Genomic DNA, 17196 nt, shown 5'->3' on the forward strand with positions numbered 1-17196 from the left:
AAAAAATGTTTTCATTTTACTTAATTCACCACTTACCTTGTTAAAAGCAGGCCTTGTGACTGCTTTTTAAAAGCATAGCTCCTGGAGACTTACCCTCCCGGAGAAACCTGCAAAAAAACGGAAGTTCCAGGCGTAAGCGCTGCCTCTCCGGCGCACGTGTTCGACCTGTGAACCCCTTTCTTTAAGGGAACGGAAGTTCCGGTTTCCCACGCATGCGCAGTGCATGCACAAAACCGGCACTTTTGTTGGACCTATGCGTGAGTACCCAACGCGTTCTCACCTTGGGGACTCGAATTTCTGGCCCATCGTGTCTCCAGCCAAGATAAGAGATGGGGCCACAAACCATCCGCAGTCAGCTAACGCAAAGCTAGAATGATGGGATAATTTATGACTAGAAGATAAGAACAGAGATGTGGGCACGCAGCCTAATGCATCTGATTAGTATAAAGATAGACCATCCCCCCGCCCCCCCCCATTAAAAATTAGAATTTTCGGGATGGTCGGAAGTCCACAGGCAACCTAGAAAGCCGGAACTGTTCACTCCAAGCCTAGGAACCAGACTGTATTGCTTGCTTGTCATTTTCTTGCTTGTCAAGTTGTATTATAACACCGTTGAGTCAATATATATATTAAATAAACTTGCTTTTGAATTAACTAGTCAAGCCTGAATCACGCAAAAGTTATTGTTGAAGGACTAAAAAAAGACTTGCTGTTATATAGCGCCTTTCACGACCACCGGACGTCCCAACGCGCTTTACAGCCAATTAAGTACTTTTTTGAAGTGTAGTCACTGTTGTAATGTAGGAAATGCAGCAGCCAATTTGCACACAGCAAGCTCCCACAGACAGCAATGTGATAATGTCCAGATAATCTGTTTTAGTGATGTTGGTTGAGGGATAAATATTGGCCAGGACTAACAACCCTTTGTTGCAACAGTAATCATGGTAGACAAATGCACTTTCATGCTCGTTGTGTTTAATTCTCTTCATGGCTTTGCCTCTATCTCTGTAACTTCATCCAGTCCTGCAACTCTTTCCTGACCTCTCTGTAAGGATCCCTCCCGTTGCCTTCAGCCCCTAGGTCCCAAACTCTTGAATTCCCTTAGCCACTCCACCTAGTGCTCTTCCTTCAAGCCCTTCCTCAAAAGCAAGCTTTTGGTCACCCCCCCACCTCCCTTGTATCTTTGTTGGCTTGGCATCCAATTTATTTCTGTGATGAAGTGCATTGGGATATTTTTCCCTACATTAAAGGCGGTATATAGATGAAAATTGCTGTTATTGATTTAAACCACCCTGTTCAATATTTGTAAAAAAAGAATTAAAATTCTTCCTCCACTACTTTAAACAGACTGACGCTTGTATTAAAATAGCAAAAACGAATTAGTGCATTTGTTGCCAGTATCGGACAGTACAGTTTCAACTCACACGTTATTCAGGGTGCATGTAGGTGAACATTGCAGCTATAAAGGGCTAGGACAAAGAAAATGTCACGGTCCATGTGCTACGGCTAAGTCAAGAGCAAAGACAACGCCGTGGGCGAGGGTAGGGTCATGGTTTAGGGCTGGGGCTAAATCTGAATCTGAAACTCCCTCCCATTGTATGTGGCCCCTGTTGACTGGCGCTCTCGCTCTCTGCCCCCGGGGTGTTGGCCTCTCTCGGCTGTCGCTCACCTGAAGGAAGCAGTTCCCCGGGCCCGTGTGCTCCTGCACGGCCGCGCTGTACACCTGCCGCTCGAAGACAGGCTCGTTGTCGTTCACATCCTCGACGTGCAGCAAGACGGTGGCGGTGGAGGAGAGGGTCGGCTCCCCCAGGTCGTGGGCCACCACCACCAAGCGGATCACCTCCTGACTCTCCCGGTCTAGCCAAGAAGAAGAAGCCGAAGCTATGCTGATGAACCCCGTCAGCGGGTCGATTTGAAAGCGCCGCTCGCCGCCTCGCTCTGCCTCGTGCTCCAAGATGGCGTACCGAATGGCGCCATTGTCGCCGCCATCCACGTCGTGCGCGCGTACCTGCAACAGCGCGGCGCCGCCGGGGAGCGGGCCCTCGGGGATGCGCGCCGTGTACTCGGCCTGTTGGAAAGCGGGCGCGTTATCGTTAATGTCGGTGACGCGCAAGTAGAGCGAGCGCTCGGTGCGCCGCGCCGGGGACGCCGAGTCCCAGGCGCTGAGTGTTAGGCGGTGCGAGTCGTGCTCCTCGCGGTCCAGCGCGCCGCTCACGCACAGCAGGTAAACCGAGCGCAGCTGCGAGCCGAGCAGCGCGAAGCTCCCGCCGCCGTCCTCTTCCTGCAGCCCGAGCCGCGGGCCGTCGTCCCCCAGGTCAGGGTCGGATACCGAGATCCTGGCCACCAGGTACCCGCGGGCCGCCCCCTCCGACACCTCGGCCTGCCCACTCTCGCTCAGGTACAGGACGCTGATGGAGGGGCTGTTGTCGTTGACGTCGAGTAGCCGGACGGTGAGGAAGGCGCTGCCGAGCTCGGGCGGGGAGCCGTGGTCCCGGGCCCGGATGACCAGCTGGTGCGAGGGGCGACTCTCCCGGTCCAGAGCTTTCTGCACCCGGACCACGCCGCTCTCCCCGTCGATGGTGAAGTGCCCGTTCGGGTCGCTTTGCCTGCGGTTGATCTCGTACGTGATGAAACCGTTGCTCCCTTGGTCCGGGTCGCTTGCCTGGACCTGAAAGACCCGGGAGCCCGGGGCCGCGTTTTCCCAAATCCACGCTTCATATTCGGTCTGGTTAAACCGTGGCTGGTTGTCATTTTCGTCCAATACCTTAATGTCTAGTTGCATCCGCCCCGTCTTCGGAGGACTGTCCCCATCGAAAGCCTCGAGGGTGAGCGAATAAAAGTCAGCGGTCTCCCGGTCCAGAGGGCCGGTTACTACAAGCTCTAGACGGAGGCTGTTGACCCCTTTCTCGGACTGAAGTTGAAATGTCCCCGGGTTTCCTCGGGTGATCGCATAGCCTTGGGTGCTAAACTCTTTCGTGTCTGGGTCCCAGGCTTCGTCCAGTTGAAATCTTGTCCCAATCGGGGTTAATTCCGAGATATTGAGTTGAATTTTATCCCTCGGGAAGACCGGCGTGTGGTCATTCACGTCCTTGACCAAGATCTCCACTTTGACCATCTGCCCCGTTAAAGTTACAGCCACGAATTCGTATCGATCTGTAGTCTCTCGATCTAGTACTTTTGCTGTTTTTATAATTCCGGTGTCCACATCGACGTTTAGGTCACTAAAAACAACAGATTCTTTGCTTTCCGAAATGAAATAGCCACTGGTTGGTGTCCCAGCGGGGAGCACAGAGCTGATATCCCCCACTATAGTCTCAGGTGGTTGTCCCTCGTCTATAGACAAACTCAATCTCTGTGATAGGACAATCTGACCAGTCCCCAAAAATAGCACAATTTGAATGAATAATCTGAGGAATTCATAGTGGCATTTTTTCCGATAATGGTAAAAATATTTTGCCATTCTTTCTCGGTCTTCGGCGCTCTTTATATAATTAATAAATAAACGGAATCGCGTTCACCAAGAGGAAATGAAATTTCACATGCTCCGTATCTACCTGGTATTCACGTGTTTCCGATAATACAACATATCAAAGCAGCCGAACTTGCTCTGAATGACCGTGGTGCTGAATTCCTGTGTAAAAATCGACTTGGGCTGCTAAGTAAACTTTATCAAAGTCTATCATTTGTGTCTATTTCTTGCAGTTTCGCTGAGTCCCAATACGTCATGATCAAAAACTTTTACTCCTTAAACTCCAAATCTGCTCAGTCACGATTTTAAGACTGACTACAGTAAATATTGGGTACGGAACCTGCACCTATTGTGATCCCTTCAGCTTCTTGCTTTCGCCTGCTGTCCTCGCTGCCAATTACAGCGACTGGCGCATGGGACACATGACAAACTCCAGCTGGTTAAAGAAAGAAGTACAGAGACGGACTTGTATTGCTTCTGTTGAATTCCATGCGTAATCTGCATGAGAGAAGCTAATCACGGCCAAGTACATACAATCATACAGAGTAGAAGGAGGCCATTCGGCTCATCGTGTCTGTGCCTAGTCCCAGTCCCGTGGCTGCTCTTTCCCCATAGCCTTGCAAATATTTCCTTTTTAAATATGTATCCAATTCCCTTTTGAAAGTTAATATTAAATCTGCTTCCACCACCCTTCCAGATCATAACAACTCGCTGTGTAAAAAGACAGTTGGTAATGAATAGGTTGGAGTTATTCCTGGTCTCCCAGATGATTTTGGAGTAGTAAGTGGATTTGGCTGTGGAAAATGAATGCTGATAATGCTCGAGATAATTAAAGCAGATGTGGCAGTAGAGAGTCAGTCCACTCACTCCCTGTATGTGTTCAAGCTTGCAGCCTATAGCTTTGAGGCCACAGAGGTGCCTGTTGTAAAGGTGGGAGACCCTCCAGAATATGAGGAGAAAGGTGGCTTCAATGGTGGAGATAAGATGTTTGTGGAGTAGATTGACCGAAGTACTAATGTTAATAAAAACAGAAAATGCTGGAAATACTCAGCAGGTCTGGCAGCATCTGTGGAGAGAGAACAGAGTTAACATTTCAGGTCGATGACCTTTCGTCAGAACTGGAAAAAGTTAGCGATGTAACAGATTTTAAGAACGTGCAGGGGCAGAGAAAAGGGCGAGGGGAGGAAAGAACAAAAGGGAAGGTCTGTGATAGGGTGGAAGGCAGGAGTGATTAAAGGACAAAAGGTATGATGGTGCAAGGCAAAAGGAGATGGTAATGGAACAAGTAAAGAAACAAAAGATGGGTCAAGAAGAGCTTACGTTGAGCTTCGTTGGAACAGTGTAAGAGGATTGGGTGACTGCTTTGTGGAACGCCTCCATTCAGTCCACAAGCATGACCCTGAGCTTCCAGTCGCCTGTCACTTTAATTCTCCGCACCACTCCCACTCACTCTGACTTCGGCCTCTTACACTGTTCCAATGTAAGCTTGAGGAACAGCACCTCATTTTTCTACTAGGCACTTTAAAGCCATCTGGACTCAACATAGAGTTCAATAATTTCAGACCATAACCTCTGCCCCTATCAGATGGCAGCTGTTTATGATTCTGCTCTACCCATTTACATCTCTTCTAGACCCATCTTTTGTTCCTTGTCCCATAATCATCTCCTTTTGCTTTGTACAATCATTCCTTTTGTCATTTAACCACTCCTGCCTTCCATCCTATCACAGACCTTCCCTTTTGTTCTTTCCTCCCCTCCCCCTTTCCCTGCACTTGCTTAAAATCTGTTACATCTCTAACTTTTTTCAGTTCTGATGAAAGGTCAAAGACCTGAAATGTTAACTCTGTTTCTCTCATCACGGATGCTGCCTGACCTGAGTATTTCCAGCATTTTCTGTTTTTATTTCAGATTTCCAGCATCTGCAGTATTTTGCATTTGTACTAATGTTAATATTAGGTTAGGGATGGAGGCAAAGTCTGACTTTTGAGGTAGTTGGAAATTGTTTTTTCCAGGGATGGAAGGTAAAAGTAGAGATGTTTCAGGTGGGTAATGGATATGTAGGGGAAGAGAAATGAGGAAGTGATTGGAGAGTCCTGTTGGTGATTGAGACCTCAGAGGTCTCAAGGCTACATATGAGGCATAACTCGACTCCGTGTGGGAGTTGATCTTGAGGGTGAAATAGAGGCAATAGAAGTCTGGAGTGAGTGCAATGAAGTCAGTAGAGGTGAGTTCAGGTTCAGGAAATTGCCAAGGATGTCACAAGGTGGACAGGAAGGAGGATATTCCAGTGAGGAAAGTAAAGCACCAAGAAGATGAGATACAATTGAGGACAAAGGGATGAAAGTGAGGGGAAAAGAGATTACATTGAGTGGGGAGAGAGGTAAAAATGAAAGGGCGAGACAAAAATGAAGGAGGAAAGAGATGAAAGTGAGGGCATAAGTGACAGAAGGGTGAGAGTAAAGTGATGAGGGGAATAAAAGGACGAATGTGGAGGAAGACAGACATGAAAGTGGAAGTGGAAGAGGAAAGACAAGTGGGGAGAGATGAAGGGAAAGAGAAAAGAGATTCAAGTAGAGCAAGATGAAAGTGAAGGGAAAAGACAATATTGAGTGCAAAAAAAATGAGAGAGGAAGACATGAACATTAGAGATTTAAAGTGGGGGAGGCAGATGAAAGTAAAGAGGGCAATAGTGAGGAGGAAGAAGAGAATGACAAAAGTGGGAAGGATAGAGATGGAGAAAGATCAAATGAGAAAAAAGTGAGGGGAAAGACAAAAGTCAGTGGGCAGATGAAAGTGAGGGAGAGATGAAATTTAGGTGGGAGAAACAGAAGTCAGAAGGGAGGGACAAAGGGTAGAAATTCATTTGCATTTTGGCAAGTTTTTCAGCGTGAAATCGGTATGCCACTTGCCACCTTCAAGGTGGAACGTCCTGCGGTGTAATATTGGTTAAGGTGCTTATTAGGCATCGCTTGTATTATGTCCCCTTTGGAAAATTGGTACCCGGGAGTTGTGACACGGTGTGCACATTTGTTGTATGTGTGTGGAATCTGAGTCATCATGTGATTAAGCAGGTTCTCTCCTGTGTGTATGTGTGGTCCAGTGAAGCAGCAGCCTCGGAGCTCCTGCAACTCCTGTAAGTTCACTAATGTTATATGCTTAATAAAAGGTTGATACTCTTGCTAACAACTCATGGCTATGCCTACTATTTAAAGAATATTAACACATGCTGGCAGCGGTGGTAGTGCATGTTTAAAGTAACTTTCACTTTTATTTTGGTGGACATAACAGTAGCCTACGCGGTTTTAAAAGTTACACGAAAACTAAAGCGTGTTCACGATGGCGTCTGGATGTGCTCTACCTCCACCTCTGGCTCTCGAAATGCACGCCGCGAGTGCTGCAGAAAAGTGGAAAAGATCCGAGCGAGCCTGGGAAAACTACTCTCTTGCGACAGAGCTTGACCAGAAGCTGGAACAAGTACAGATAACGACACTTCTCATAGTGATCAGGGAAGAAGTGCGTGAAGTCTACTGCACATGGATGGACTGGGCTGTGGATGGAGACAGAAACAAGATAGAGCTGGCGCTGATGAAGCTCTCAGTACTGCCAACCTCGCAAGAATGTTCCTTTTGAGAGATATATGTTCAATAGGAGAATGCAAGATACTGGTGAAACATACGACCAGTATCTTACAGCACTACAAAAATTGGCCAAAGGGTGCAAGTTCCAAGCCATATGCCAGAAGAGTTACTCCGAGTCCGACTTGTGTTTGCGATTGCAGATTCGAGCGTGTGAGAGAGATTGCATCGAAAGGCTAATCTAACCTTGTTGAAGACGGGCGAGATTTGTCACACATCTGAAAGCATGATGGTGCAACTCAAAATCATCGGTGAGTAAGTGGACAGAATGTGTGCAGTACAGAAAGCCAAGGACACCCTAAGGCGTGTCAGAGGCAAGCTTCAGGATAACACTAAAGAACCCCCAAAGACTTGTGAGTGCTGGAATTGCAGGAAGAAACACAAGTTCCACAGAGAGAGCTGTGCCCTGCTTTTGGGAAAATGCAACAAGGGTGTCTCCCCATGAGAGGACAAGTACGAATCCTGGTCCATTGTGGTAACTATAAGTGTAAGCTGGATTGTAAACTCATCGATAGCATGACTATAAGTCCTCTGCTGGGTAAAAAGGCCGGCCTGGGCATGGAGATCATCAAGTACAATGATAATGATGAAATTAATAGAACACCCTCTACTGGAGTAACAGTATACATGATCAATGACTACAAGCCACTAACCAAGGAGTATTTAACATTGAAGCATCCTCGGCTATTCAGTGATGGGGTAGGACGAGTTGAGGGAGTGTACCGAATCAGGCTCGACAAGGCAGTAGATTCAGTCCAACATGTCCCAATGGCTTTAAGTGATAAGCTGAAGGAAACTTTGGATGATCTGATCAGACAGGACATCACTAGTATGATAGCAAAATACTGCGGATGCTGGAAATCCGAAATAACAACAGAAACTCGAGGAACAGCAACTCATCTTCCGATTAGGCACTTTACAGCCTTCCGGACTCAATATCGAGTTCAACAATTTCAGATCATAACCTCGGCCCCTATTACATTTTTACTTATTTTTTATCCACACCTTTGTTTTGGCCCTTTTCCTCCCCCCCTCCCCCCTTTTTTTCTCTTCCACATGGCAGCTGTCTCATTCTGCCAGCACATTTCACGCCTAATCTAGAGCTTTTGTCTCCACTAGCCTTATCACCATCTCATCTCGTTATGAATACCTCTTAATGCCTCTTCACTTCTCTTTTGTTCTCTCCCAGCCTGGCCTCAATCTATTTCATTTCCTGTGCCTTTCCAGTCTTGACAAAGAGTTTGACTCGAAATGTTGACTCTATTTTCTCTCCACGGATGTTGCCTGGCCTGCTGAGTTATTCCAGCATTTTCTGTTGTTATTTAGGACATCATCACTCTTGTAATAATGGCGACTCCATGGATCAGTTCGATGTTAGTCGTACCTAAGAAGAACGGCACAGTATGCATCTGCTTAGATCCCAAGGACTTAAAGAAGGCTATCAAGCCAGAGCATTATCCTCTACCAACTATTTGTAAGAAATCGTGGATTGAAAAATATAAGTCTGTTATGGGTTCCCTAGCTCAGCAGTTTGCTTAAGTTGATGACACAGAAGGATTCCAGTCATCACAGGAAAAAGTTGTACAGAGAGCTGAATTAGGAGGTCAGAATACAAAAACAGGCCTTCGAGTGGGTATAGCTAGGCCTGATAAGGGATGCAGCAAGCAGCCGTAGGATAAACAAGACCTTTAGAACAAAGACGAGGAAAATGACCTCGTGAGGCTGGGAGGGGGCTGTCATCGGTACCTATTCCTCTGTAATTAGACAATTGAATGGGTAACAAATGATTGACATAATGTATCCACCGGCCCACCGAATATATATATATATATAAGGTATATAAACGGGCAGCCGAAAGGGAAAAACAGGCAGAGAGGGGAAGAGCTTCCCCGGGGAGGTCAGAGAGAGGAAGCTTCCTCAGGGCGAATTCAACCCTAGCTTCAGCTTAACACCCTGGTCAAGCTCAACCCCTGAGGTGGATATCCATGCTGGCTTCGGCCAACACCTCCGCCAACTCGAGAGATGACCAAAGAGGAAGAGACCACTGCCGCAGGCTGCAGGGATCCGAAACCACCATTCTGCCTCCATGCCCGTCTGTCCGTTCCGCAGCCGGTAAACCATCCTTATCTGTTACGGGTTGTATGTCTACTATTGCATACTGTACTTAACTTAAACTGCTGCTCCTTAATAAAGTGACCTATGACATCTAAGACCCTTTGGGTAATCTGTGTGTGACCTGTGATCCAAATTCTTACAGTGGTGTCAGAAGTAGGATCACAGAGCGGGAGTCATATGGACCTCAGTGTTGAGAGAGCCGGGAAGACTTGGTCTACCATGCGTGATTGACGCTTAGATTGGGTAGGAATTCAGAGTTAGCGGGAGCGTGTCAAATAAATGAAACCAGAAATACAATGGTGTTGGCAATATCACCGGGAACAGTTGATAGATAGCCTGATAGAAAAGACCAGCGTGCCTGGGGTGACGGACATTCTAAAAATTCTAGAGGAGTGTGACGGGAACTACGATTGTGTTGAGGCTGCCGCGGAACACGAATGGAGGCCGAACCGATCTGAGGAACACATGGCTTTTTATTACATTCTCTTGAGAGATGGCTGCCCCAGCTCTTCTCTCTGCTAAACCCGAAAACAGCATGAGGGCGACGCCCACGCTTTTGTGTACACAGAGGGCGACGCCCGCTCCTTTGTCATGCCTTAAAGGCAGCATGCTTCTTAAAGGCAAGGTGCCCGATTTATTGTCCACAGACGGAAAAGTGGATTGCGCCCGTTTAGGTGGCGATCCGCCACACAGCTTCCCCCAGAATCCGCTTAGGAGGTGTGGACGAGACAGTGCGGCGGTCTGATGGGCCGGCCGGAGCGGCTCTTGTAGGACGCCGGTGGATGTGGAACGGCCGGTTGTGGAGTAGCCGGGTGTACTGGCTTGAGGGCAGGTCGGCCGCGTGGCGGTGGACGAGCTACTGGGACCTGCTCACCGGGCTCCGAGTGTGTTGGCTTGAGTCGGTCAACCGACACTTTTTCAGTCCTGTCGCTCACTTGTAGGGCGAAAAATTTGTCCCCAGCCTGTAGCACTTTGTAGGGCCCATCGTACGGGGGTTGAAGGGGTCCGCAGTGGGCGTCGTGCCGGACGAAAACAAACCGTGCCTGGTGCAGGCTTAGCGGGACGTGTGAGGTGGATTCGCTGTGCCGGGCAATGGGCACCGGGGCGAACTGTAGCGCCGGTGAGGCGAAGTCGTGGCGTTGCTGGTCGGCTGACCAGGGTGTCGTGGCGGTTGGCAGGAACTCGCCGGGTACGCGCAGTGGCTGGCTGTACACGAGCTCTGCTGCCGATGCGTGGAGGTCTTCTTTAACCACAGAGCGCAGGCCGAGGAGGACCCACGGGAGTCGGTCGGTCTAGGCGCCGTCCTGGAGGCTGGCTCGAAGAGATGCCTTCAAGGATCTGTGGAACCGCTCACACAGTCCGTTGGCTTGGGGGTGGTACGCTGTGGTGCGGTAAATGGTCACCCCGAGATTGCGTGCGATGGCGGTCCAGAGTTCAGAGGTAAATTGCGGACCTCTGTCCGACGTCATGTCGGAGGGGACGCCGAACCGTGCGACCCAGGTGCTGACGAAGGCTCTGGCGATGTCGGCAGAGGTCAGTGGAATTGCCTCGGGCCAGCGCGTGGTGCGGTCGACGATCGTCAGCAAGTGCGTGTGGCCTTGCGACGGCGGCCCGACGATGTCCACGTGGATGTGGTCGAATCTACGTGAAGGGATGGTGAACTCCTCGAGGGGTGCTTTCGTGTGTTGCTGCACCTTGGCCCGTTGGCAGGCTAGGCAGGAGTTGGCCCAAGTACGCACATCCTTGCGAAGGCCGCGCCAAACAAAGCGGTTGGCTACCAATTTGATGGATGCGCGGGCGCCGGGGTGGGAGAGGTTGTGGAGAATCTCGAATACCCGGCGGCGCTGGGACGACGGGCTGAGGTTGAGATAGGGATATGTCGCACTTGACCGTGACTGCGGTCGGGCCGCAGGCGACGTCGGCCAGACATAGCCCTGGTAGGTTGGTAGGTGCGGAGAGCAGATCAGGGTCCGTGAGCTGGTCTGCTGCGAGCTGAGCGTAGTCGACTGCCAGGTGTGCGGCGTGGATGGCGGGGCGGGAGAGGCAGTCGGCTACCACGTTGTCTCGGCCGGAGACGTGTTGGATGTCCGTGGTGAACTCGGACACTGCCGCGAGCTGGCGCTGCTGCCTGGTGGACCAGGGGTCGGTTGTCTTTGCCATTGCGAATGTCAGGGGTTTGTGGTCGACAAACGCAGTGAAGGGGTGGCCCTCCAGCAAAAACCGAAAATGGCGGACCGCCAGGTACAGCGCGAGGAGCTCGTGGTCGAAGGTGCTGTACTTGACCTCCGGGGGGCGTAGTTGGCGGCTGAAGAAGGCAAGTGGTTGCCAGGCGCCGTCGACCCACTGCTCGTACACGGCGCCGACCGCGTGGTCGGAGGCATCCGTGGTGAGCGCTACTCTGGCATTGGGCCGTGGGTGCGCGAGCAGGGTGGCGTTGGCGAGCGCGGTCTTGGTGGAGTTGAGGGCGGCTGATACGTCTGCCGTCCACTCGACCGCCATCTTGCCGCTCCTGCCCCGGAGGGCTTCATACAGGGGCCTCATGAGGGACGCCGCTTTGGGGATGAAGCGGTTGTAGAAATTCACCATCCCGAGGAACTCCTGGAGTCCTTTGATGGTGGTGGGGCGGGGAAATTGCTGGACGGCCTGCACCTTGGTAGGCAGGGGAATGGCCCCAGCATGGGTGATGTGGTGGCCGAGGAAGTCGATCTTGTCCAGGCCGAACTGGCACTTGGCTGGGCTGAGGATGAGCCCGTGGTCGCTGAGGCGCCCGAACAGGATGCGAAGGTGTTCGAGGTGTTCCTGCTTGGAGGAACTGGCTACCAGGATGTCGTCCAGGTAGACGAACAGGAACTTCAGGTCCCGAAGGACCGAGTCCATGAGCCGTTGGAATGCCTGGGCCGCGTTTTTGAGGCCGAAGGGCATCCGCAGGAACTCGAAAAGCCCGAAGGGGGTGATTACGGCCGTCTTGGGGACGTCCGCGGGGTGGACGGGGACTTGGTGGTAGCCGCGCACCAGGTCAACTTTGGAAAAGACTGAGCAGCCGGCCAGTCTAGTCGAGAAGTCCTGAATGTGCGGCACGGGGTACCGATCAGGGGTGGTGGCGTCGTTGAGGCGGCGGTAATCCCCGCAGGGGCGCCAACCCCTGCCTGGTTTGGGGGCGATGTGGAGTGGGGAGGCCCAGGGACTGTTGGAGCGGCGGATGATGCCGAGCTGTTCCATAGTGGCAAACCCGGTCCGCGCGATCTCCAGTTTGGCCGGGTCCAGCCTGCAGGCGTGGGCGTACACTGGGGGGCCTGTGGTGGGGATGAAGTGTTCCACCCCGTGTTTGGCGACCTCCGCGGAGAAGGTCGGGTTGGTGAGGGCCGGGAATTCAGCCAGGAGGGCCGAGTAGTCATCCGTGGCCCGGGCGTGGCACTGTGACGCCATGTCGGCGGGTTGACGGGGGGCCATGGCGCCCAGGATGGGGGACATGGTGTTCATGTCCACGAGGCGGTGTCGAGGGATGTCTACCAGTAGGCCATGGGCGCACAGGAAATCTGCGCCGATGAGAGGGGAGAATACCTTGGCAGTGATGAACTCCCATCGGTAGCGGCGACCAGCGAGGTCGAGGGTAACTGTGCGGGTGCCGTATGTCCGGATGTCCGAGCCGTTAGCAGCAGCCAGCGCCTGTCCTCGTTCGCCCTCTTGGATGTCGAGGGCGGAGGCCGGGATGATGCTGTGCTGAGCTCCAGTGTCGCACAGGAACCAGCGGCCGGTTTTGTCATCCGTGACGTACAGCAGGGAGCCCGCGTGGCCCACGGCCATCGTGGGGGCTGGTACGGGGGCGGACTTGAAGGAGCAGGGAGGTGTGCACCGTTGTGCCCTGGTGCCGAACCGTGCGTGGTAGTAACAGCCCGGGTTTGTGGGGCGCGAAGGCCCCGTGGGCCCCATGGCTGGGCCTTGTGGCCGCGTGGTGGCCGGTGAGGGGCGCGCCCAGGCTGTGGCTGCCAGGTCCGGAGCGACGTCACGGCTGGAGTGAGCGGACAGCAGCTTGTCGGCCTCGTTGGCCAGGGCTTCTCGGTCCGTGAGGCCGGACGCCACGATCGCCGGGCGGATGCTGGGAGGTAGCTGGCGGATGAACAGCGTGTGGAAGAGGGACCCGGGTGGGCTCTCGTCGGTGAGTGAGAGCATGTGGGAGAGGAGGTCTGACGGTGAGGCGTCACCGAGGCCTGGAACGTCGAGGAGGCGGCAGTTTCGCTGGTATGTCGAGGTCGTAAATTTTTTAAGGAGCGCGACCTTAAGATGTGCATACTTGCCCTCCTCTGGTGAGTTCTGCAGCGCTATCCAGACCTTCGTGACTGTGGAGCTACCGAGTGATGCGACGAGGTAGTCATACTTCATCCCATCTGTGGTGATGTGTCGCAGCCGGAATCGGGACTCAGCTTGAAGGAACCAGGCTTCGGGCTGGTTTTCCCAAAACTCCGGCAGTTTCACGAAAACTGCATTCGTGTCCGCCATTGCAGTGCTCAGAATACGTTCTGAGCATCGGGGTCACCAATGTTGAGGCTGCCGCGGAACACGAATGGAGGCCGAACCGATCTGAGGAACACATGGCTTTTTATTACATTCTCTTGAGAGATGGCTGCCCCAGCTCTTCTCTCTGCTAAACCCGAAAACAGCATGAGGGTGACGCCCGCGCTTTTGTGTACACACTGAGGGCGACGCCCGCTCCTTTGTCATGCCTTAAAGGCAGCATGCTTCTTAAAGGCAAGGTGCCCGATTTATTGTCCACGGACGGAAAAGTGGATTGCGCCCGTTTAGGTGGCGATCCGCCACAATTGCATTCTTGACAGACTCTCTGAGGATGTCCAGAAATGCGAGCTTTGGCTGGAAAAAGGCCGAGATAAGTTAGCCTACGGAGCACACTTGTGTGCCTTGCAGTTAAACAAAAAAAACAAAAGAGTTAAAAGAACAGGCAGATAAGCTACAGAAAAAAGCGAAGGTTGGCAGGAAAGCATTGCCATCCTGCACAATCAGTTGAGGTGGGAAAAGAAAGGGCATGACGAGGCACGTTATAAACAGGAAAAGCTGGAACAAATATTAGAACGAAATATCGAGTTACAGGCAGAGAAGGTGAGGAGTTAGAAGATGCAAGGGGGCCTCTGATGGAGTTAGACTGGCGGCAAACCATCGCCTCCCCCGAAGCAGACCACGCACCGTGTTTAGCAAAAATCCGACAGCTTCAGGCACAGATCGGCCAACAGCGGGCAGTAGTGGCAGCTGTCTCCAAAATCAAACCAAGAGATCCTGGCCCTTGTTGAGACAACATAGCTGAGGACGCCACCTCCTCTGCTCCGCCTCCACTGTACAAGGATGGTGAGGCAAACAAGGCAATACCAGTGTGTGTGGTCACCCAGGCCAATGCTGCCTGCCAGCCTCAGCACCAGACTGAAGAGGAGGTGGGAAGCATCCAACCCACCTCCTCGACTACTAATGACTGGGGGGGGGGGGGGGGGGTGGAGAAACAGTCACCATGACCACGCATAGGCCCCTTACCGCCGTTGAGGTCAGGGCACTAAAGGATGACCTAGGGACGGTGGACATGAACACCGGCCCCCTAGACTTCAGGCAGCAGTGGAGGATTTTTAAGGTCACTCATCCAGAACTAGAAAGGGACGACCTTAAACAGGTCCTCCTGGCTGCATGCTCCTCAGAATTAAAACGAGATGGATCAGGATGTTCTGGAGGAGGGCGCGATACAAGATATTGAGATGGACCTATGTAAAACACTAGCGGGGGAGGACATCGACTTCCACCAGCTCCTGGCTAGTACCAAGCAGGGCCCTACCGAAAGCCCAAATGCCTTCGTTCATAAGCTCCATGACCTAGGGATGACGGAGGTGACTACTTTAACTCCCCGGGCTTCAAAACCCTCTTTTTGAATGGTCTCCAACCATTGGTCCATAATGTGCTGTACATCTACGTCTCCAAAGACACCCCTTGGGAGCAAATACACACCCATTCCAGGACTGCTTGGGAGCAGATCCACACCAATATCCCTAGAGTACCTGCTAAAGTAGCAGCCGTCGAGGGCCCATTGCCTGGCCAGAAATCAGGGCCTTCTAAAGCCCCCACACCAGAGAAGAGTGTCTCGGTACACTGCTATCTTTGCAATTGCCTAGGACACTATGCCCGTCAATGCCGCACTCCTCCGAAACAGACCAGTCCTGACTTGATCAAGCAGTGACTAGAGAAGATGGAGGCAGCTATAGGGGCCATGCAGATTGGTCAGGGGGCTCAACCGGTTGCCGCGGTGCATCAGCAACCCGAGCCAACGACTCCCCTGTGACTCCTGCAGGCATTTTGGGGAGGTAACGTCCCCTCTCCGATATGATGGTAGTAAGAGACCGGTAGTCGCACTGTTGATTCTGGAGGCCGTCAACAATTAATGTTAGTTGACTCCAGCTTCTCCGCCACCATCATTCACGATCCCCACCCTGATCCTACAAAGAACGTGCCCCAAGTTTTATTGGGCTTTGACAATTCAATCCAGACAACTATACAAGGATCCCTTCCCTTGGAGCTAAAGCAGAGTGTTATAGAGTCATAGAGTTTTACAGCACAGAAAGAGGCCCTTCGGCCCATCGTGTCTGCGCCGCCCATCCATCCCTGTCCAGTCTAATCCCATTTTCCAGCATTTGGTCCATAGCCTTGTATGCAATGGCATTTCAAGTGCTCATCCAAATGCTTCTTGAATGTTGTGAGGGTTCCTGCCTCCACCACCCTTTCAGGCATTGAGTTCCACATTCCAACCACCCTCTGGGTGAAAAAGTTCCTCCTCAAATCCCCTCTAAATCTCCTGCCCCTTGTTATTGACCCCCCCACTAAGGGGAAAAGTTCCTCTTTATCTACCCTATCTATGCCCCTCATTATTTTGTACACCTCAATCAGGTCCCCCTCAGCCTTCTCTGCTCCAAGGAAAACAACTCCAGCCTGTCCAGCCTCTCTTCATAGCTGAGGCGCTCCATCCCAGGTAACATCCTGGTGAATCTTCTCTGCACCCTCTCCAAAGCAATCACATCCTTCCTATAGTGAGGCGACCAGAACTGCACACAGTACTCCAGCTGTGGCCTCACCAGCGTTTTGTACAGCTCCATCATAACCTCCCTGCTCTTATATTCTATGCCTCGGCTAATGAAGGCAAGTATCCCATATGCCTTTTTAACCACCTTATCTACCTGCTCCGCTGCCTTCAGGGATCTATGTACATGTACACCAAGGTCCCTCTGACCCTCTGTACTTCCTAGGGTCCTACCACTCATTGTGTATTCCCTTGCCTTATTTGTCCATCCAAAATGCATCACCTCGCACTTTTCAGGGTTAAATTCCATTTGCCACTTTTCCGCCCATCTGACCAACCCGTTTATATCGTCCTGTAGCCGGAGGCTTTCCTCCTCGCAATTTACCACCCCACCAATTTTCGTGTCATCTGCGAACTTACTGATCATACCTTTTACATTTTCATCCAAATCATTTAGTGTTGTTCGCAAAGGCATGTTCAAGACCAGCTCCCCAGTTTGGTCGGTTAGAAAACCAGATGACTATCGCAAATTCAGCTCAGTCATCCTCGCGTGTGCCCTGCTAGTTCGGGAGACACCCACCCTACTCTCCCAGATTCCCAATGGCAGTAATCAGTACAGAATGCGATTCAGTAGAAAACATCAGAAATTGAAAATTGGCTTCTGGGAAAAAGGATAAAATAGTTCTGGTGGAATAAAGGAGAAAAGGGAAGATCATGTCTCTCTTCTGCTGTTCTTCAGGTTTTTTTTTGTTTTCAGTATGAATGTTTAAGAAGTTACAATATTTCTTTTGTCTGAAAGTCAGTCTTTAAAAGCAAGGGCTGGATTTTCTCTGCGGTGGCGGGATAGCTGGTTGCCGGGTTTCGGTCCCTCTCCCGGCTGCAGCCACTCTGTCAAAGGGATTTTTCCTTGATTGGCC

At 51.5% G+C, this 17196-nt stretch overlaps 1 protein-coding gene across 1 annotated transcript; it reads right to left on the bottom strand.

Annotated features, from left to right (window-relative positions):
* Positions 1–899: 899 nt before the first annotated feature.
* Positions 900–3868, bottom strand: LOC147122862 (protocadherin-16-like). Its single transcript, XM_085961443.1, has one exon. The coding sequence runs from the start codon at positions 3458–3460 to the stop codon at positions 1487–1489; it is 1974 nt and encodes a 657-aa protein (XP_085817569.1). The 5' UTR covers positions 3461–3868; the 3' UTR covers positions 900–1486.
* Between the last annotated feature and the right edge of the window lie 13328 nt (positions 3869–17196).

This window comes from Somniosus microcephalus, chromosome 2, assembly GCF_052327205.1.
Source record: "Somniosus microcephalus isolate GS21.2 chromosome 2, FLI_Smic_1.0, whole genome shotgun sequence".
In the NCBI taxonomy this organism is placed as follows: domain Eukaryota; kingdom Metazoa; phylum Chordata; class Chondrichthyes; order Squaliformes; family Somniosidae; genus Somniosus; species Somniosus microcephalus.